Below are 22,354 nucleotides of genomic sequence, written 5' to 3'. Positions count from 1 at the left end.
GTGTGTACCCGGCTGGCATCCTGAGAGGCGAGGAGCGGCGTCCTGGCGCCTTCGCCTTCGCCTCTGGGGCGCCGCAGCCCCCTCGGCCCCGCCACCTCCGATCCGCGTGACACGGGTCCCCCCCATACCTCTTGCGGGGGGGGGGGTGGAAGACAAAGGAAGGAGATGGTTCCAGTGGGCGTCTTGCCTTCTACTCATTTAACGCCCTGCGTTGCCTCGTCGTTCGAACATAGCGTGTACTCGGCCCTATTGTAAATAGTTTACTTACCCCCGCTTACCACCAGGAAAATAAACAAGTTGTTTTCCCTACCCCATAACATTCCCCACTTCGTTTTTCCAGCCACGAATAAAATGTGTTCCTAAGACAGCAACTTTGGGGAGTTTGTTGGCCTCATCCACCCAGGGGTGACAGATGGTTACACAATGACGATATTTCACTCAAAAGGGGTGTGTTATGTGCGTGGTTCACTTCAAGAAAGCAAACAACATTTAACAGTTTCCTCGACTGGTGGGGTCTTGGGCTGTCCTTTCGGATGGGTGTCACTGAATGGGGAGGGGGGTTGAGAAGTGGCGTCGGCACCAGGTGTCCCACGATGAGGTTAGTTGGAGGTGGACGCAGGCGTCTTAATCGGACACCAGGTGCCAAAGATTTCGTCCAAAACAGTGGGAGTTTTACCTGAATAAAGATCCCGGAACCAAGCCCAGATATTAAAATGCTTTCCAGCTAAGAACCAGAATTGCAGGTATGTTAATTTTAATAAATCCTTATTTCAGTATCTTAGCTCTGGGCAAAGAAAGGTCTGGAAACTGACTGAAGGCCAGGAATATAAGTCCATGGTGGCCTAAGAATGTTTTGAGTAGAACACATCATTCAGTCGCTGTCATTTTTCTCTGGACAAGAAAACAGACTGTTAACAATTAAGAAGCGCACAAATAAAAGTATTTTTAAATCGCTCTATTTTGGAAAATTATGAGTCTGAAATTTTAAAGTCGCTTACTGCTAATTAGCAGGTGTCAGTTTACCCAGTGAAAGAACCATGGTCAATTTTAAAAATCCATCATCTTTCTGACACTGTTTTCATTCATATTCATTAGTATATACCACACCTACCAAAATGGACCATTCCAGGGTCACAGGAAAAGGCCATTGGGTAAAAGTCTAGTTTATAAAGGCATTGCCTTGATCTCTCGGATCACTTGCTTTGGGATCAGCCAGCTACCGTGTCATGAGGACACTCAGTCAGGCTTGTGGAGAAAGCTTCTTGGAGAAAAATCAACTGGCCAGTACCAGCTTGCCAGCATGTGAGTAAGTGACCTTAGAAACTGATCTTCCAACCCTAGTCGGGCCATCAGATAACTACAGAAATAGTTATCATATGGCTACAACCTCATAAAAGACTCCAAGCTAAAACACACAATTGAATTGCTCTCGAATTTCTGATTCATACAAACTTTGAGAGTTTCAGCCACTGAGTTTTGGAATAATTTTTACACAGCAATTGCTACCTAGTAGAGTATCCTTCAATACCAGAAAAACACGCCGAAGTCACTCGGGTGCTCAGAGTTAATACTATTGCTTGGGGCTTAGGAGCTGTCTTAACAAAGATAAAATATAGCCCTTCATTTGTTGAGCCCCTAGTAAACATAATCTCAAGAATAAAATATAAAATATAAGAAAAAAAAAAGAGTAGAGAAAGGAATTTATTGAGGAACCTGGGAGAGATTAATGCTAAGAAAATATGGAAGTCATTGGAATAAAGGGAGGCATCTGATCTGAAGGGAAATGGGCCAGGGGGGTGGGAGTTCACTATTCCTCCATAATGCCAGTGTCCATACTTGAATTTTCAATAACACTGTCTGGACAAGAATGTCAAAATGTGTACATTGCAAAAAGTCATATTAATTAGGTAAAATGAAGCCATTAGAAAGCAATTCTTGAAATAAGTTTTCATGCTTGTGGCTTACAGAAGACTGGCCTCAAGGAAAAATCTGTCCTTTTCCACCATCAAGTCATTGCAACAGACATTTATTATGTGCTAGGCACTGACGGATAAAGTTAAATGTGCTAATTAAATCAACACTATTGAACTTCTTCAATGTATGAGGCACTGTTCTAGGCACTGATGATTCAACGATGGGCAAACCAAAAGACTTATCCTTGTGGAGTTAACATTCCAGAAAGGAGTTTGAGAGGGAAAATGCAGGAAGGGGGAAGAAATCATAGGCAAATAAACAAATAATGAAATAATCTGTTCTCATACCATGAAAAAATACAAAAACTAAAATACGACAATGAGGAAATGGAGATTGCATGCAAGGGGCAACTTTTGCTAGGATGGTCAAGGAAGACTTTTTTTTATAAGCTAGAATAATTTCTTTTTTAAAAATTTTTTAAAAATAAAAGGCAGACAAAAATGGAAAAACTGGAGCTACAATTATGACTTTTAAAATATAAAAAGCTTACACAAATGGATTTAAAAACACTAAAATATGGGGCTTCCCTGGTGACGCAGTGGTTGAGAATCTGCCTGCCAATGCAGGGGACACGGGTTCGAGCCCTGGTCTGGGAAGATCCCACATGCCGCGGAGCAGCTGGGCCCATGAGCCACAACTACTGAGCCTGCGCGTCTGGAGCCTGTGCTCCGCAACAAGAGAGGCAGCGATAGTGAAGAGGCCCGCGCACCGCTATGAAAAGTGGCCCCCACTCGCCGCAACTAGAGAAAGCCCTCGCACAGAAACGAAGACCCAACACAGCAAAAATAAATAAATACATAAATTTATAAACAAAAAAAAAAATTTTTTTTTAAATACGTTTATTTATTTTTGGCTGCATTGGGTCTTGGTTGCTGCGTGTGGGCTTTCTCCAGTTGCGGGGAGCAGGGGCTACTCTTCATTGCAGTGTGCGGGCTTCTCATTCCGGTGGTTTCTCTTGTTGTGGAGCATGGGGTCTAGGTACACGGGCTTCAGTAGTTGTGGCTCGCAGGCTCAGTAGTTGTGGCACGTGGGCTCAGTAGTTGTGGCTTGCGGGCTCCAGAGCGCAGGCTCAGTAGTTGTGGCGCACGGGCTTAACTGCTCTGCGGCATGTGGGATCTTCCCGAACCAGGGCTCGAACCCGTGTCCCTGGCGTTGGCAGGCTGATTCTTAACCACTGCGCCACCAGGGAAGTCCAGAAGACTTTTTTTTTTCAGGAGTGATATTTAAACAGATCTAAGTGATGCTACCCAAACATAGAGGCAAGGAGATTTCCAGGTGGAAGAAACAGCAAGTACAGTGCCCTGAAAAGGGAATAACTTAGAGTATTTCAGGGACAGAAAGAAAATCATTGTGGCTAATACATAGTGAAAAGGAACAGTATAAATCAACTATACGCCAATAAAAATTAATTTTAAAAGAAGATAGAATGATGCAACAAAAAAAAAAGAGAGAAAAGAAAAGGAAAAGAGTGGCAGGAGACAAGGCTGTGGAGGTAGGCAAGGGCACAACCAGGTAAGGCCATGGTGAGTGAGGAATATGGACTTTATTCTGGTTGCAATTAGAAGCCACTGAGGGCTTTAACAATTTATCCTTTTAAGCAAGGGATTTTATTTACGTTCTGAGAAGATCTTACTTTCTGCCAGGTGGAGAACAGACAATAAGCACCAAGAACGGAAGCCCAGAGATGAGTTAGGCTGTGGCGTTTGCAGTGATCCAGGAGAGAGGTGATGGTCGCTTGGACTAGGACCAGAGTAGTGGAGATGGCAAGATTCTGAATGTATTTGGAGGCAGAACCCTCAAGACTAGCTGATGGATTGGGTATTTGAGGAGAAGGAGGGCTCCCTTATGAATGGTAGTGTTATACTTCTAAATTATAAAGAATTAGTAACAGTTTTGCTAGGGAAGTCAAGAGTTCTGCTTTGACCAGTAAGGAATGAGATAGATGCCGTTTAGACATATTAGATAATATGCTTTCTACTGTTTACTCCTACATTTATTCATTCAACAAAAATGTATTACCAGGTACTGTTCTAGGTACTGGAGCTAACAGTGATCAAAGCAGATTAAACCTCTGCCTTCATGGAACTTATATTCTAGTGAGGGAGACGAACAGTAAACAGATAAATAAATATAATTCAGGTAGTGGTAGGTACTTAAATAGGTACTTCAATGTATTTAATTCATCCAAATACTCAAAAAGTACCTTCTTTTTACAAGTGACTAGGTCAGGTGTGATTAGCCAGATTCTACCCTAAAAGGTAGTAACAGAAAATCTGGTACATAGACAACACAAAAAGAAGTGCCACAAAAAGATATTTATAAAGCACTGCGTTCAAAGTATTGAATAGAATGAGATCAGTTTCAAATGGGAGCATCAAATAAAGAAAAATTAATGAAAGGTCTGGCATTTAAGGTGGGCCTCAAAGGAAAGATAAGAGTTTAGATACATGGTGATAGCAGGGAAGAGGAGGCATGAAGAATATTCCAAGCAGTGGGTAAAGTTTGAATGGGAAATGGGAAATGGTTTGAGAACAGTGGCAAAACCACAGGGTATAAGAAGGGGAATGTATTAGTTATCTATGGCCGAGTGATAAACTACAGCAAAACTTAGTGGCGTAAAACAACAAACATTTATTATCACTTATTTCTGTGGGTCAGGAATCCAGGCTGGGCTCAGCTGGGTCCTCTCACTAACGTATTAGCTGGGACTGCAGTCATCTCAAGGTTCAACTGGGCATGATCAGTTTCAATGCTTACTCTTGTGACCATTGGCAGGCCTCCCTGGGCTGTTGCCAGAGACGTTAGTTCCTTGTCCTGTGGGCATCTCTGTAGGACAGTTCACAAGATGGCAGCTGGTTTCCCTCAAAGCAAATGAGGGAGAGAGCAAGAGAGAACAAGACGGAAGCCAGAGACTTTTTGTAACCTAATCTTAGAAGTAATGTACCGTCACTTTTGCTGAATAGAAGCACATCACTAGGTCCAACCCATATTCAAGGAAAGGGGATTACAGCTGAGTATGACTATCAGGTGAGGTTCATTGAGCTTCATCTCAGAAGCTGCCTACCACAAGGAAATAGTGGGGGATTAGGATGGAAATATAGGCTAGTGCCACATCAAAGGAAGCCACGAAAGCCAACCTGAGAATGAAACTACTCAGCTGGACATGAAGTGTAGAGAGAAGCAAATATAATGTGTGAGCCCACTTCAGGCAAACTGAAATGCTGGATAAACAGAATTTTGAGGACCATCCTGAAGATGATCTTGTTCAACAACAGGTTGGGAAACAACTCACTAGAGCCCCCAGAAACAGACCCACTCTATTTTATCAGGTGATAATGGTCAAATAATTCTACAGAAGATAGCTATCTACCCTCCCTAAAAACTCCAACCGACCTATCTTGACAATGCAGTGCATTCCTGAAAATCCAGAGTTGAAAACTAATATTTGTGATTATTTTCCTGTCTTAGGATAGGTTTACTCTTAGTAGCTTTCAAAATTCTTTGATCCTAGCCCACAGTAAGAAATAGATTTCACTTCATAACTCAGAATATATACATATTTGTACATAATCAAAATTAGTTTTATAGAATAGTACTAGCATTACTATATATGGCATACTGATATTTTAATTCTATTTTGTTCTACTGAATTAAAGAAATAAAAAAAAGCTTGTAGTAATCCACTGAATTCATCACTGTCCTTTCCTGGGTCCCATTCTGCAGTCTGAAAGACACTGTTCTGCTAAAACATTTGCTTAGGAATAGAGCAAAATCATAGCACTTCTGACCAACAAGAATTTGGCGGCATAGTTTCCTAGAAATTGGGTCAGGGTACTGTGTCCCATGCCTTCTAGCCCAGGGCCTGAGGGCAAAAACTCAAGCACATCAGGCCTCACTTGGAAACCACTTGGGTAACTAGATATGCCTCAAGTGGCCTTTGAAAACATGAATCAAATTTGCAAACGAAAAATCAATGTTTCAATACCTCCCCCTCTTTTTTGTCATTTACTGTTCAGGTTCTTGTCATAGAGAAGTCAGAACAAGATTACAGCCCTCCCCCCAACACACACACACACACTCCCTCAATTTTACAGGTTTCCTTAAGCATGCACTTCAATACAAACCACCAAAAAATCCAAGGGACAAGAGAACTAGTTTGAGAGTAGGACTTGCCAACCATAACCACCTCTGACTATGCAGGGGACTAACCTGGATGAAGAACTGATTTAAGATCTTTTGATTTTCATCAGTTGAAACCTGATAGAAAGGAACTTCCAGCGAGTCCTCTCTAACCCACTGCTAAGATTGCTTTCCAGACAAGAGTTGATCGGTGTTACTAGGGAATGTGCGTGGAAGAAAGAAGTTTTTTCAGCCCCAAATGTGTATCAAGTGCCAAACTTGCCCTGGGGAGCTCACAGTCTCCCTGGTAAGACTACAAACTTGAACAATTTTGAGTACCAGACAGCATAGGTTTTAAAAAGTCCTCGCCACATGGGTTAGAAAACAGTCCCTGCAATAAGAGGGGTGAGGAGGGAGGCTTTCCCGAGGCTCAGTGACTAAGCCTTGAGTGATAGTGAGAAGCTGGGCACTAAAGCAAGAAAGAGTATTGTTTAGGTGAGACTGGTCTGACCAGTCAAAGGGGTGGGGGAAGAAAGGAGTGTAAAGGGGAAATCGGGTCCTCCCACGTCAGTCATGAACACTGGTGCAGGCCGAGGGCACCCGCAGCCTCACGTGCCACGGAAATAGACAGTTGTACAGATTTCCTCAGGAAAACATTGAAAGCAAAAATTGTGATCACACCCAACCCTGCCCAATCTCTCCCACGTCCCCAAAAGGAAGAGAGCAGTAAGTCAGATCGTTTGTTTATTCATTCATTCAACCAACAATTCTCTCTCCTAAGAGGCCTTTGTTTCCAGCCTTTCCGCCAGCACCGAGTATTCCACAGCGAAGGGGCCCCCTAGTTGCCTGGCTCAGCAAGACCACATCAACACTGGAAGAGGAGGACCAGCATTCCAACCGAGGCAGCGCCTCTGTAAATACAAGGAGAGAGAGAGGCGAGGAGAGCTCTCCAATTGGGGTGGGGTGGTGGGATGACTGCAATGTGTCTGCGAAGGGAAAGTGGGACTCCTACACTTCATCGGAAGAGCGAAGCTCCCAACCAGGGACCCCTTTCAAGGAGTCTGGCTTACTGGGCAGGACGTAGCTTTACCCTTAATAGGGTTCTCCGTGTCCGTATAAAAAGGATCTCCCGAAATGGAGCTGCCAACCGACCTCATCAGGCTAGTTTTGAAGAGTGAAAGCAGGTCTAGGAGGAGAAGAAAGAACGAGAACAGAAACCTACCATGGAGACAACGTTGCTGCGTTGGCCCAACTTTGCTAGAGAAAAGCCCCATGTAAATCACAAAAAAAAACCGGCAGCAAAGGATTGGGTGGGCGGGATGTGTCCCCAAAAAGCCTCTAGGAGAAAGCAAAGCCTGCTGGAAACTTGGACAAAAGGATATTTGAAGGAGAAGGTTCCTGAAAGACAACCGCATGTCTTGGGCACCAGTCCGGGCTGAAAGGGACAGACCGGGAGAAGCACGGGGGGCGTCTTTCCAGGCTGACCAGGAGACGGCAGAACGGGGCTGGCCCGGGGCTTGGGGGGGGGGGGGGGCGGGAAACGCCAGCGGGCGGGGCTAGGCGGCCCGAGTCAGCCGCGGGGGACGGACGCGGGTGGGGCGGGGCGGGGCCTTGCGGGCCCGGGCGGGCGCGGGGCGGAGCCCAGGTGGTGTTGATACACAAAGAGCAGGCACCCGGCTGCTGGGGCGGGGAGAGCAGGCACCCGGCTGCTGGGGCGGGGAGAGCAGGCACCCGGCTGCTGGGTTCCCGCCCACTGACGCGTCCTCCAAGGCGGCAGCTATAACCCGCCGCTCGCGCCGCTGGCTCCAGAGCCGTGCGACGCTGCCGTGCTGGAGCGCTTTTCTTGCAGAGCCGCCAGCAGCCCGACCACGCGTTCCCGCACACTGGCTCCTTTCCCTTAAGACGGCGGACGCCGGACGATTGGGGCGGCAACTTGCCATTTCCTTGTTTAGTTAAAATTTTTTTCCTGCCTCTAGTTGGATTTTCTGTTTTGTTTTTATTTTTTTTACGATTTTTGTTTGACTGAGAAAAACTCACAGAAGGCGTTTGCGTGTTGTTTCCGGGATACAGGAGTCGAGACTACCGAGGTAACGCGCGCGGGGGCGTCTGCAAAGGGCGCGGGGCCCGGGCGGGAGTGGGGGAGGGGCGTCCGGGAGGGGCCGCGGCGGGAAGGCAGCTGCCGCGGTCGTTTACTCCTGGGGAGGGCTTTTTTGGTGTGCGAGCCAGCCTTCGATCCCGGTCCGCACCGGGGTCGCGGTCCTCCTCCGGGCGAGGGAGGGGCACGGGGGCCGCGTGCCCGCCCGGAGCGGAGCCGCATCCTCCCGTTAGGGGGAGGGGAGCCAGCCGGGCCCCGAGGCTCCGTTGCGACAAGTCTTGTGACTGAATTGAATTAATAAAAATAATTACATAAACGGGTCTTGGAATTTGGGGGCGACGGGAGTGGGTTCGGGCTTTTAGTGTAGCGGAGGCCAGGATTGGGGAAGACAAGCGGGAACGTTTGACAGTCGGCTATCGATATTGCATCAGTTTCCTTTTCGGGCAGAGGAGGGGCCGGCCGGGCGAAGCGCTCGCGAGCCAAATGCCTGTGGACTGGTGTGTTCGAGGGCACGGGCGTGCGCGTGTAAACAAACCCTCGATGCCTCTGCGCGCCCTCTGCTCCCTTTCTCGGGAGAGGACTCATGTTCGCCCTTTCCGCCCCCTTCGAGTCTGTCTGCTGCAGAGGCATTTCGCCATCTGGGGGCTCCAGGTGTGAAAGGACGACTTACGCGGCATTGCTATTGTAAATGCTAGAAAGGGGGAGTTGTGCGCCTGGGCTACATGCAGTGCACGCCTAGCCAATGCCTGGGTGGGATGTTTGCCCTGCGTGCCTGTGCACGACCTAGGAGGCTGCGGGAAAAGCAAAACAGAGCCCCCGCACCCCTCCCGTGAAACTTGAGAGAATGGAGAGGGCCAAACACTAAATTCCGTTGGAGAGGGTCATCGGGGTCCGGGGGGCGTGGGCCTCCGCAGGCACAGCGCTGCAGGGGGACCATCTTTGTTCTCCGCGGCTCCGCGGTCTGTACTTTTCCGCCCCTCCGCGCGCGCCCCCGCCCTTCGCGCTCGGCTGGTACTTTTCCACTCGCCTGGCCGGGGATGAATCAGCCTCGCAGCGCCGCCCGGCGGCGTCACGTGACCAGGGCGGGCTCTGCAGTCCTGACGCGCCGCCTCTACCTTCACAGGCAGCCGCGCGGGCCCGTGCATCTCCAAGGACAAAAGGAGCCCAGCATTACTCGGTGCGCCTGATTCCTTCTGCAACCCAGCATGAAGAAAGCCGAAATGGGAAGGTTCAATATTTCCCCAGATGAGGACAGCAGCAGCTACAGTTCCAACAGTGACTTCAACTACTCCTACCCCACCAAACAAGCTGCTCTGAAAAGGTGGGAGAAGTTGTGTGCTTTTTTTAAAAACGGCTTGTGTGCATCGGAGGTTCTTTACCTGGAACTCTTCTTCTGTTGCTTTAAATTACTGTAGCGTTTGGAGAGAGCGTGTAATCTCTGGAAGATTATCCGGTTGCAATGACATGGTGTCGTGTGAATGTCGACTACTACTTAATATGCATTTAAGTAAAGATGTGTGACAGCTAAACGCGGGGACCGTTTTGTGTTGAAGCATTCCTTTGTATATTTCAATCCAATTTAGGAGTTTTTTTGTTTTCTTTTTCTGCAGCCATTATGCAGATGTAGATCCTGAAAACCAGAACTTTTTACTTGAATCGAATTTGGGGAAGAAGAAGTATGAAACAGACTTTGTAAGTTAAAAATAATAATTTATGTTTCTGTGGCTTTATGGAGTAAAAGAATAGTTTTACTTTTAGATTTCAAATCTAACTTGCCCAAAGCTGGTTTTCTCCATTTAATTATTGTTATATGTTTGGTTATCGTTTTCCCTCTGTGTAGCATCCAGGTACTACTTCCTTTGGAATGTCAGTATTTAATCTGAGCAATGCGATTGTGGGCAGTGGAATCCTTGGGCTTTCTTATGCCATGGCTAATACTGGAATTGCTCTTTTTATGTAAGTATGTGTAAGTAGTGAGTCTGCCATGCAGGGCAGTAAATATGATGATACAACATATATTTTGGCTCCAGAGACTGAATTTACAGTTGAAGTAGTTGACTTAAAAATCATTTGCTTAAAATTTAACATATGAGAAATCTGAAAATCTTTATTCTGCTATGTAACTGCATGATATCAAAAAAGCCAATTAGGTAGGGAAAATTAAGACAACTCTTAAAACCGATAATTAAACCAAAAAGTCTTTAAGTCAAAGGGGATAGTTACAGTTGAATAGGGATTGAATATTTAAAAAGAACTGTTGATAAATCCAGGGTAGAATTTTTACTGTGGCAAACTCTGAAGCAAGAAATATTAAAAAGCATGGTAGCCTTCAAGTCAGTTTGGTAAATTGACAGTCTCCCCAAGGACCTGTGGCTCCTTTTGTACATAAGGAAAACAACTTTTTTTTTCTTTTTTTTTTTTAATATATAGGGTGTGGTGGTATTTGTCTAACCTAGAACATGTTTGTTTTAAGAAAAGTGAGCCATAATTTTCTGGACACTGAAAAGCAACCCATATGTGATTTTTTAATTTATTTTTTTTTCTTTTTAATATTTATCTCTTCCAGGTCTATGTGATTGCCACAGCAAAAGATGAATATTTTAATAAGTACCTGCTTTGAATTGCCTTTTTTTTCCCCCTAGTTGTCCAGTTAGAATTAGTTACTCCTGTGCTTTCCAGCATAAATACCTAGAATAGAATTTTGGAGCTGTAGAAGACTTTAGAACAGTGGTTTTTAACCATTTTGGGGGTCACTGACCTTTGGAGAATGTAAAAGTATGGACCTTATTTCCAGGGAAAAAAAGCATGAAAGAAAAACACATGTGAAGTTTAGTATGCGTTTTCAGTGATGTTTGTATCATAGCAACTAAGATTGGGCTTCTGTGGGCTCCTGGCTAAGGCACTTTCAGTGGAAGATAGTGTGATTTACTATCAGGCGAAGAAACCACATATACACGTAGCATGGAATTGTCTCTTTGCTACAGATATGTTATAGTTAACTGACTGGTGCCTTCTACTCAAGTTATTTTTTTCTAGCAGAATAGAATGTTCATGAAAAGAAAAACAGACCTTCGCAAAGCTCTGCTTTGTGGTGAAATTCCACACTGAAGTTAAGCATGGCTTTGAGCTTTGGAAGCTAGGATTCACTCAGCTTGCTTCATTAGCATGAGGCTTTTTGAGATCTAAGACCAAGAGCCAGGAATTTTCGTAGAAAGGACCCTAGAGTTTCAAAGTTTGTTTTTAGTGGAGTACTTGAATGGCATCATTGTTAAATATTTGAAACACTTCCTAACTCTTAATATAAAAACTGGAGGCAGTTTTTAAATGCTCCAGTGTGGTTATGGTGCAGAATTTACATGAGATAATATGGCACCTTTGTTTCGTAAGAGAAAGCAAAATTCTGATATGTTACCCTTGCACTTCTGAAATTATTTATACTCTAATAGGGTCTGTATGTTTGATGATTAACCATTTAATAAATGGTTAAATAATATCAAGAGTGCTAAAGTGAGTTTTTAAATCCATCAGTATTTTACAACATATATTTGGAGGTACAGACGTAAATGGTTCAAAAGCCACATGGCTGTCATCATCTGGTTAAACAACTCTTGTAGCTTACCCTATAAAGTAGACTCAACTTGAGGTTGAAAGTGACCTCAAGGGTTATGAAGTCTGTTCATTCCTCATTGTCCTTTCTGTGTAAAAGAAAGGACTGAATTTGTCAGCACACTTTGAACATTGTCTTTGATTAAGCCATGCTTTGTCCAGTTAGAGATGAGGCTGATTGTGTCATTTCCACAGCAGATTAGACCCCATGAAACTTTGGGCATTAGAATGGCAGCTTAATGCCACCACCTATGTTTAACTAACAGACATCAGTTTCTTTGCCAGACCTTATATGGTACTGTATTCAGTTTGCCAGTAAAGAATTTGGAAAATGTGACTGTCTTCTTGTTTGCAGAGTTTTCTATGAGTTTCCCTGATTTTGATCTGTTGTTGTTGTTGTTCCTTTTAACAAAAAGAAATCTGTATTCTTCTTGGCTTGCCTGGGGGGAAGAAAGTAAAGCTGGAAGGAGAGAGGACGTGTGCCCTAAAGGAAAACGTAGTGACTTAGTAGAGAACCTTTAGTTCCTCTCTATTCTATTTTTTTTTTTCTCCTGTTCCATCCAACCGAAAGGACTGAGGGAGGAGACAGCCCAGTCGGGACTGATAGCCCGCTTGTTCTAGCACAGGCATTGTTTAACTCACAATGCTGGGCCTGTCTTCCATACCATGGTGTGCAATGTAGTATATGGTCCCAGTACTTACTTCTCTGATTTGTGCCCATTTGTAAAGCTGTGCCTGACACTTAACATGTCAGTATCTTTCCCTCCACTTCCTTTATAGTCCCATTACCTTTGCTTATCTATGTGGTCCAAGTGGTCTCAAGACCTTTCCTGAATCTGTCTCATTTGGATTTCACAAGTAACTGGCAGGTGTTAAAACCATTTTATAGATAAAAGGAACTATACAATGCAGAGAAGTGGCAAGTACACAGCTAATTATCATGGTGCCAGAATCAAAATATAAGTCTTGTAACTCTACCACTGAAAAGTTAGGTTTTCCAGTGTCTCCCAGCACCTTTGGTTCAGTGGGTTAATAACCCTGTTCTTAACCAGTACTGTAGAGTTATTACCTGAGACATGATGCAGTCATGTTTAGTGCCAGGTAAGAGAACTTGTTGACACTCTAGCCAGGAGAGTGAACACCTGTCCTTGGGGGCATTCTGTCTAGTACACAAAATATTAGGACAAGTTCCCTGTTTAATGTTTAAATAAAGCCAAAAAGAATTGTTTTTAAATATAGACGTGCTTATTTATAACCCTGTGCCTTTTCCTTCTCTCATCAGAATCCTGTTGACATTTGTGTCAATATTTTCCCTGTATTCTGTTCATCTTCTTTTGAAGACTGCCAATGAAGGAGGTATGGTAGCATTCTTGATATTTCTAAAACAGTTATGCCTGTCATGATTTTCTTCCTCTTATAAAATACTTTCTTCATGCTTCTGTGTTCCTTAAATTACAGGGTCTTTATTATATGAACAACTGGGACATAAGGCATTTGGAATGGTTGGAAAGCTTGCAGCCTCTGGATCCATTACAATGCAGAACATTGGAGGTAAGAATTTCTAAAGGACGATTTGGGTAGACTTTTTTGCTCTTTATGTAGCGGAGAGTGGTGACACGTTACTTTTGGTGTCACGTGCCACATTTTGCACTTGTAATGGTATAATTTTGTTTTCCTCCAGCTATGTCAAGCTACCTCTTCATAGTGAAATATGAGTTACCTTTGGTGATCCAGGCATTAATGAACATTGAAGATACCACTGGGTAGGTGCTAAGTAAGGTTACTCCTAAGAAACAATTACAGTCTAAAATGGTTAGATACATTTTTATCAAAGTTGGATACGAAATGATTATCAGTAAATTATTTTTTGTAAATGCTCCTGTTGAAACTGACCAAGAAGTCCCGCCAGAAACTGATTTGAACCTTTGAGAATGAAAGGCCAAAGATAGTAGTTATAGGACAAGTTATAGTAGTCCTATAACTCTGAATAACAAATTTGTAACCTGCGTGTGAAAACAAGTTTTCTGGAACTACTTACCTTTTCTCTTTATATTTACTGTCCCAAGAAATTATAGTTGAATAACTCATACCCCAACCTAAGTTAGGACTAACATTTTGAATTACATTAAAAATCAATTCCTGTCTGATTTTTGTGAGTTTGAAATTTCATGTATTTAAAATGCAGAATACCAGAAAATGTATGGCCATGCTGTACAGACCTTGTCCTTCTAGCAAAGTTATTCATCCGAGTGGACTAACAGGTTTTTATCTAAAGTACACATGAGGAGGGATAATGTACTTCACAGCTTACGTGCAGCTCATTATCTCAAAATAGAGAGGTGTGGTTATCTCTGTGGCATTTGAAATTAAGTTTAGTAAGCTGATCTTTAAATACTAGTTTTCTGTTGGGGGGTGGTCTTTATTGCTGAAGTGAGCAGAGTAGAATTGACAGGGCAATTAGAATTTGAAAATAAGTGATTTAAAACGGTGTAGTTGATGACCTAAAAAGGAAAAGGCATTGCTCGAACTCTTAGGAGAGATGCATAACATTTTCTCTGAGTTCAGAAGGAATCTTTTTACTATTGGAGTCAAGGTGGGTCAAGGTGTCACAACATACTCTCGGCAACCTGGAATAAGTTCTTGTTTTAGGGGACTGGGTTTTGTTGTTTTGTTTTTGCCTATGTATTTTATCGAAGTGAGAGAAATTCCTTGTTGACATGTTTAGTAAGTACATTTGCTAACAAATGTCTGAAAGAAACTTGTTTTAAAATTTCCTTGTTTCTAGCATCAAAAAAAGTGAGCTAAAGCTATGACGAAGTTGGCATACAGTTTTCTAAAAATGCTTCAAGATAAGATGACTGGCTTAACAATGCCGCTTTGTTCCCTACATTAGTATCAAGCCTTTAAGAAGCATTTTATGTTACGAATCAGCTGGCAGCCTTCCCAGAGCAAACAGTGGGACAAAAAGTTACACTGTTTGAGATCCCATCTCTAACCTGAGTGAATATTCATTGAGGGCTCAAAGTTAGAAATCTATTCTGTCTATGTGGGCTTTTTGAAGAAGCGATGCTCTTTCCAAACCTGTCTTTTTTTAAAGTATAAAACGAGTCTTGTGAAAAGAAATGTATGTTATTCTGAGTATGTTTGTGGCTGGTTGTGACCTTGTTTTTCTTTTCTTTAATTCAGATTGTGGTATCTGAACGGTGACTATTTGGTTCTCTTGGTCTCACTGGTGCTCATTCTTCCCTTGTCACTGCTGAGGAATTTAGGTGAGCAAACCCATCTCTAAAGAGAATTGAAATGAGCCTCACCAGCTAATTGACTTCCTCTTAATAGAAATTAATGAGAGCTAAAGAGCCCCGAAAACATACCTTTGTGAATTTCAGCATTCAGAACTTGTAGGTCTTCGAAAAATTCTAGCAGGATGGTTACCAAAGGGCCCAAATATTCTGTTGACATTTACAACATCTTGTGCTTTATAAAAATAAAAAAGGATAGTTGTTATTGATTTAGTTATTAACAAGTATTTTTAAGTTATTCTACATCTTATTATATAAGAATCAGAAATTTGATGTGTCCACACTGAAGTCTTGCAAGCAGAATTGAGTTTATATTTGCCCTAAACCTGTTTTAGTAAACGAATACCAATTTTTTTTCTCCTTATAGGATATTTGGGGTACACCAGTGGCCTTTCCTTGTTGTGTATGATGTTCTTTCTGATTGTGGTAGGTATCATTTTTCTTTACAGCTAGAGATTGTTTTTCTAAGCCCTGTCACATTATTCAGTCTAACAAATGCAAAATAATGTATTTTCAGGTGATTTGCAAGAAGTTTCAGATTTCTTGTCCTGCAGAAGTTGCTTTTCTAATTAATGAAACAGTAAACAGCACCTTAGCACAGCCAACAGCTTTTGCACCTGATGTGGCTTTTAATATGACTGAAGATGATTCTTGCCAACCACATTATTTTATCTTCAACTCACAGGTAACTATAATCTTTGTGTTCTCAGAGGAAGATTTTAGGGAAGAAAACAGGGAAAATACCCACTGGAAATTTTAAAACACTCCCAAGGTAAAGGAAGATCAGGTAATAGCTGCCCTTTAGGAAACATGATTAGCTCATTATTGAGGACTGAGAAGAAAGTGTTGGTTTGTAGCTTAAAATAGATCGAGAGATGAAATGATCATCTGATGTTCATAACTGATACATTCAGAAATGGAGGGTATCCATCACACTTAGTGAACAAATTAGAAGAGTGGGAGCTAACTATGCCAGACAATATCATTTTAGGCTTCGATTCTAAGATGAATGAATATAAATACGAGCTGCAGAACTGTGATAACATGAGTTTGTTATATCAGGATACTAAGAAAGTTTTTACATTTTTTGCAGACTGTCTATGCTGTGCCAATTCTGACCTTTTCATTTGTCTGTCATCCTGCTATTCTTCCCATTTATGAAGAGCTTAAAGGGTGAGTGCTTTTTACCTACTTTTATATAAATTTATTGGAAAAACTAGAAAAATATTAGATTACTGCTATAACTGCTGCTAAAATATGTATCTGTACTTTCCTTTGAATTTGTATAGCCGCAGCCGTAGAAGGATGATGAACGTGTCCAAGATTTCATTTTTTGCTATGTTTCTCATGTACCTGCTTGCTGCCCTCTTTGGATACCTGACGTTTTATGGTAAATAATGTCTAGTTTACAAAAAGAATAGTTAATGAAATGAAATTGATACTTTTGAATGTATACTTCTGTCACTTTAAAAACTCGGTCTGTTTTGGTGTATTTCATATTTGTGATGAACGATTGAATTTAGAGCTTAGAATTTCCTGTAGCGTATATTGATTGAGTCAGTAATTTCTAGAATCCGGATTCCCAAATCTACCATTAGCCATTCGATGGCATTTTTTACGTGATGTGCTTGCATTTAGGTTCAGCCTGACTCTCTTCTCCCACCCCCTTCAGATTAATACAGCACACACACACACACACACACACACACACACACACACACACACACACACACACACACACACACACACACACACACACACACACACACACACACACACACACACACACACACACACACACACAACCAAACCATGGGATTTAGCTATTTAGCTCCTGTTGTTTTTAATGGGGGTCATGTGGCTAAATCTCTCCTTGGTATTTAGAAACTTTTTTTCAATGTTACTTTAATTGCATTAACCCTAATTCCAAATTAATCTTATTAACCTCTTAGTTTATAGTCGTTTTGTGAGTAGCTAATAACTTTGGTGCAGATTTTGCCATTAAGTTAGATTTTCTAACTAATCTCCAGAGAGGACAGCACACTTGAAGCTTTTTTTTTCTTGGTCTTTCTGTATAGAACACGTTGAGTCAGAATTGCTTCATACCTACTCTTCCATCATGGGAACTGATGTTCTGCTTCTCGTCGTCCGTTTGGCTGTGTTGATGGCTGTCACCCTGACAGTACCTGTAGTTATTTTCCCAGTAAGTAATATTTCAGTAGGAATGAATTGTTAGACATGAAGATTTGTGTGATTTCTATGTTTTGGGAGAAGGGGAACACTGCTACAGCAGTATCGAGTTGATGCGGGTTTTTGAAGTTTTTTTTGTTTTTAATGTTTCGTATATCTTTAAAACATATCCTGGGACATTTTTCCCGTAATTGAAGACACAATGATCTTTCTAGTGTTCAGATATTTAGAAAACAGCAGTTGAGGAGGGGTACAATTTTAGTATTTAAAAAATAGCTGCTAGTTGAGATATATATCCTGTTGTTTGGGGTTTGTTTTTTTCATTAATTAAATCTGCAGTTTTTATTTATCCACTTATTTTTGCAGATCCGGAGTTCCGTAACTCACTTGCTGTGTGCAACCAAAGATTTCAGTTGGTGGCGTCATAGTATCATTACAATGTCTATCTTGGCATTTACCAATTTACTTGTCATCTTTGTACCAACTATTAGGGATATATTTGGTTTCATTGGTAAGTTTTAGGAAGTATCAAAGTTGCTTAAAATATCAGGGATTGTAATGTTTAAAAAATGAATAACAAGTGATTCTTAAGAAATGGTAAATGCTCTTTTACAGGTGCATCTGCAGCTGCTATGTTAATTTTTATTCTTCCATCGGCCTTTTATATCAAGTTAGTGAAGAAAGAACCTATGAAGTCTGTACAAAAGATTGGGGTGAGTGAGAGATTATGACTGGAGAAATAATAATAATCTAATGCCAGAAGTTCCTCAACTGATTTTAATTTTAGTCTCCTAAATGTCATTTATTGTAGTTTCATTTGAAGTTTCTAGTAAACAAATACATCTGTAACTGTACTTCACAGATGGAAGATTGGGAGAGGAGGGGAGGTGAGAGATGGTTTGCCATCTAATACGTATGCTTAAGTTAATTGCAAGAAAGTTATTAGATATTTTAGAAATAGGAATAGAGATAAAGAGTGTAAAGATACGGACTCACCTTTCAACGTTGTTTAACCAGTATTTGTTGGACTGCCTACTGTGTGACCAGCACTTAAATGGGCCTGGAGTGTATAAAAGAGAAATAATGGGGTATTTAGTCGAATGAGACTAACCATTTTCAAAGCAAAGCTTGGGGGTTAGGGAGGGGGCTACTATTACACTTTACAGTATAATAACGACTGATTTTACAAAGAGTATGGTATGTTAACCACAAATGATCCTGGTGGGGATATTTAGGAAAAAGACTGCATTTCAGTCCTTATTCGCCACTACTATTGTAGTCTGACTAAAATACTAGAATTGTTTATGAACCAACAACTATCATCTTATTTCACTTAAAATATATAGTGCAGTAACTGAAGGGGGTAGGATTAGGAGTAGACCTACTCATGTCTCTTAGAAAAACCTCCAGCTTCGACTCAGGCTGCATTTTTAAGATGACTTGGATTTGATTTTGTAAGTTAAATTTTTTTCCTTCTAAAAAATGTAAAAACCCCAGTCCAGTTCTATTATATGAAATAATTTATTTAGCAAAGAAAATTGTTTACCCTTTCATTTGATACAAAGGAATGAAAAGGGGAAGTTTGGGAAGGTTTCAAAGATACAGTTACTTAGTACTCTATAGATAACCCCTTGGTCACTCACTTAGGACAGTTTAACTCTCTTTAGCAAGGGAAAACTGTAGCTCTGTGAAGTATTATGGACATGCTTTTAGTAATTATAAGCCAGTTTTTAAAAGTAGAAAGAGGAATATTTAGCATATGTTTTGTTGCTTGCTGATCAGTTTTCTCTGTGTGCTCGTTGCAGGCTCTGTTCTTCCTGTTAAGTGGCGTAGTGGTGATGACCGGAAGCATGACCTTGATTGTGTTGGATTGGGTCCACAATGCCCCCGGAGGTGGCCATTAACCAGCACCACTAAAACTCGGTAGTCCATTTGATGCCAGTGTTGAGTCAACTCTCAACTGCTATGAAATTTCACCTAATGTTTTCAGTTTCACTTCCTTTTGAAGTGCAGATTCCTCGCTGGTTCTTCTGAGTGCAGAATAAGTGAACTCTTTGTTTGTTTTGTTTTGTTCTTCAAGAAACTATTCTGTATGATAGAAATGGATATTAACAACAAAACCACGAGTCTCGGGTTAAGGGAAGTGACAATTTTATTCCATTCCAGAGAATGGACGAACTCTTAACTTTAATCAAGCCACATGTTTGGCTGTGTCATTGTTTAACTTGGATATTTTATGATTTTACTTGAATGTGCCTAATGGAACCATTCGATGTGAGAAACAATTCTTCTTAATTTACAGCAAAGTATTGAAATAACCATTGGGAAAAATACTATTATTTTTTTGTACCAAAAATATTTAAAGACCTCAGAAGCACTATTTTACTCTTTAAAAATTGCTTTTTTTGAACTTTATCCAAAAGCAGTTGTCAATGAATTCTGTTAAAAAAAAATTCATTGTTATTTAAAAACAAATACTAGTATTATGAAATGATTTGCCTTTTTGTAGGCATACTAAGCCAAATACTTTTTTTACCCAAAATAATTTTTAGAGAAAATGATGTAATGAGAAATTGTACCATGAATAGGAGCACAGTTTTTTTTTCCATTCAGACTTCACCATGAAAGGATAATTGGTTGATTGTGGCTACACCAAATCAGATGAACTCTCATCATCACCTTTCTTCTCTGTCCCCAAATAATTTGGTTCATTTAGACTCTGAAATATTTATGGCTTCAATCTATTAGCATGGAAGATAATGCAGATATTTCTGTGGGAAATAAAATAACTAATTTTGAGGTACCAAATAGTGCAATTGGGTAAAACAGGGTTTATTCAGTTGCATCTGCCTCCAGAGTTGTATTAACAGCTCCGGGTTTTTTTTGGGCCAGCCCTTTTTTGGCATTGCTTCCAGCAGTGGGAAATGGGCATTTGATGGCTGTAGGCCAAAACTATTCTACCCAGAGAGTACAACTTTTCAAAATGCTCATCTGCTCCTGGAAGTGTGAATTACTTGACAATGTATGGTTTAGTTGTGTTCATGTTTTGTCTACAGTAGAGGTCTAATCCATAGGTTACACCAATATTTGGTATAATATACGTTCTCTTCATATAGGCCACTGGGTTTCTCATGCAGTAAGCTTTTTAAAAAACTCATGTGCACTGGATTGTCATCTCATTCTTGTACAACATAGAATTACTTGTTTACATCCAACAAATGGTTAGCTAGGGAAAACAGTGCAACCTGAGTGTAACTATTGGTCCGACTGCATGATCACCTTTCCTATTTTAATCCCAGTTAGAAGTGAAAAGATTATTTGGCTTTAAGAGCACATTTATTGTACGTCATGGTGAATATATTATTAAATAATGTGGTACTTTGCTCATCAGGCATAATGTCTAAAATCTAATATACATAATTCCATTAGTGGTTGAGGGAAGCAAATAATGGAATCATTAATTGGTCACCTGGCTATAAGGTTGTTCTCTTGAACTAAACATTTCTAGTTTTAGGCAAGGGCCAGAAATGTGGCAGACATGATTTTTGTTATGCATTCTTGTATTATATGTGACTAAATTACAGACAAGATGTGTCTGTAATCAAAGACCCTTGTGGAACTGGAAGACGTCTTGTAGTGCTACATTGGGTGAAACCAATGGTCCGTTTTTGTTTGTTTCTGCGAAAATTAAAGTGGGGACCATCTCGAAAGGCAGTGAGAAGACAGATTCTACAGCACTGCTTTCATTCAGTTGGGCTTTTGGCACTCCATTCGACTCCAGAACCTCACCTCTAGCTCAGACCAAGAATTGGCACTTCTGGTTGGATTCCTGGAAAGAATTGCTCGTTGTGTATCTTAAGACTTGGCCAGGGAATACCAAGTAAAGAGTTGTTCTCTACAGTTTACATCCTTTCTTATGGGAGAAAATACCAAGGCAACCAGGAAGAAATGAAAAAACAAAAATTCTCACAGCAAATCGATGTGGGAGGCTCCTCCAATCTCCTGGCTGTTTGAGGTTCAAAATCAACTGCCAAGGGTAAATTCCATTGCATGATTTTCTTGGAGCTATCTTGTCTACCTGGAGGTTCCTAAACAGTGAATTCCCAGTAATGAGCAGTCTTCAGTATTAAAACCACTGTCGTGTCACCTCATTTTGCATTACTGTCTTCCGTGGATGTTTCAGTTATAACTGTAATGTTATTTATAGAACAGCATTAATCCATTAAAGCTAACCTATTTTTCAATATTTATGATAATCTTATGTACATACGTTGTCTGTCCATATGTATTTGTAAATAGGTTGTATATAATATCAGGTTTGGGTCTTGGGTTCAAATGTATATATTCCTATAAGTTTCTTAACTGCATTTTGATGAATTCACATTATGTATCTATAAGAATTGTCCCAAAAGTACCTGTACAGAGATTTCAATAAACAAATTGACAAATTGTGTAAACACTAAAAATTTAAAATACTGTTTAAATTGTATTTGCAATAAACAGACTGGCTGAACATCACATTTTTTTCATGAAAACTTGGTGCAAGTTCAGATCTCTTGTTTAAACTTTAAATAAGGTCTAAATTTTCAAAATGCAGTAGTTATCAAAATGATCTAGTGTAATAAAATCAAATATGATCTAGTGTGATGGAAGACCTTTGAGAACCTGAGTGTGTGAAGCTTTCTGTATATGATGTAAATATCCCCCCTGTACTGTTAGAGGCCAACAATTCCAGTAGGACTTGTTGGCAAAGAGTGCTACACCGTTTCAATGAAACATCCTATGTTTGTTTTAACTGAACTAAAATAAATACATGCTTAATCCTGAGTAGCAGTGTTTTATTTAAAGTAATGATAAGTCGTGTCTGGTGTATTTTGTAAGCACAGCAACCTAGCACTTAGTAGGGTTCCATATAATGTTAGTGATTATAATGAAGAAAGAGTGGCCAGAAAAAAGTTGAATTTTCTTTTAAGTTCCTAATGATTACCAAGTGTGAGGAGGAATGAAAAAAATGCTTAGCATCTGGAAGACCCAGACTTGTGCCTGCTCTTAAGTAGTGCATCAGAATCAC

At 40.9% G+C, this 22,354-nt stretch overlaps 1 protein-coding gene and 1 long non-coding RNA gene across 3 annotated transcripts; one reads left to right on the top strand and one right to left on the bottom strand.

Moving 5' to 3' along the window:
* Positions 1–6,824: 6,824 nt before the first annotated feature.
* Positions 6,825–7,605, bottom strand: LOC309609185. The gene is made up of 2 exons (XR_014233307.1): positions 7,316–7,605; positions 6,825–7,004 (listed from the first exon to the last, which is right to left on the bottom strand). It is a non-coding gene; the product is annotated as an uncharacterized lncRNA (long non-coding RNA).
* Positions 7,606–7,900: 295 nt separating this feature from the next.
* SLC38A2 (solute carrier family 38 member 2) lies at positions 7,901–22,110 on the top strand. 2 transcript variants are annotated; one of them, XM_082350317.1, is made up of 16 exons: positions 7,901–8,180; positions 9,312–9,509; positions 9,799–9,880; positions 10,029–10,144; positions 13,077–13,150; positions 13,253–13,345; positions 13,476–13,557; positions 14,981–15,063; positions 15,461–15,519; positions 15,611–15,778; positions 16,187–16,266; positions 16,383–16,483; positions 17,172–17,296; positions 17,650–17,794; positions 17,899–17,996; positions 19,089–22,110. In XM_082350317.1, the coding sequence occupies exons 2-16, from the start codon at positions 9,394–9,396 to the stop codon at positions 19,185–19,187; spliced, it is 1,521 nt and encodes a 506-aa protein (XP_082206443.1). In that variant the 5' UTR covers positions 7,901–8,180; positions 9,312–9,393; the 3' UTR covers positions 19,188–22,110. The 2 variants fall into 2 exon arrangements, with proteins under 2 accessions (XP_082206443.1, XP_082206444.1); XM_082350318.1 differs by lacking the exon at positions 10,029–10,144.
* Positions 22,111–22,354: the final 244 nt, after the last annotated feature.

This window comes from Balaenoptera borealis (genome assembly GCF_965194805.1).
Source record: "Balaenoptera borealis genome assembly, chromosome: 13".
Classification (NCBI taxonomy): Eukaryota; Metazoa; Chordata; class Mammalia; order Artiodactyla; family Balaenopteridae; genus Balaenoptera; species Balaenoptera borealis.
Note: the sequence above shows the minus strand (reverse complement) of the source record. Positions and strands in the feature narration are given on the sequence as shown.

Excerpts from the sequence above, each read along its gene's own strand:
- SLC38A2 (XM_082350317.1), top strand. The coding sequence starts at position 9,394 with ATGAAGAAAGCCGAAATGGGAAGGTTCAATATTTCCCCAGATGAGGAC. Across the intron at positions 16,484-17,171 it reads TGGATACCTGACGTTTTATG|AACACGTTGAGTCAGAATTG; the intron begins GTAAATAATGTC and ends CTTTCTGTATAG. Across the intron at positions 17,795-17,898 it reads GGATATATTTGGTTTCATTG|GTGCATCTGCAGCTGCTATG; the intron begins GTAAGTTTTAGG and ends GCTCTTTTACAG.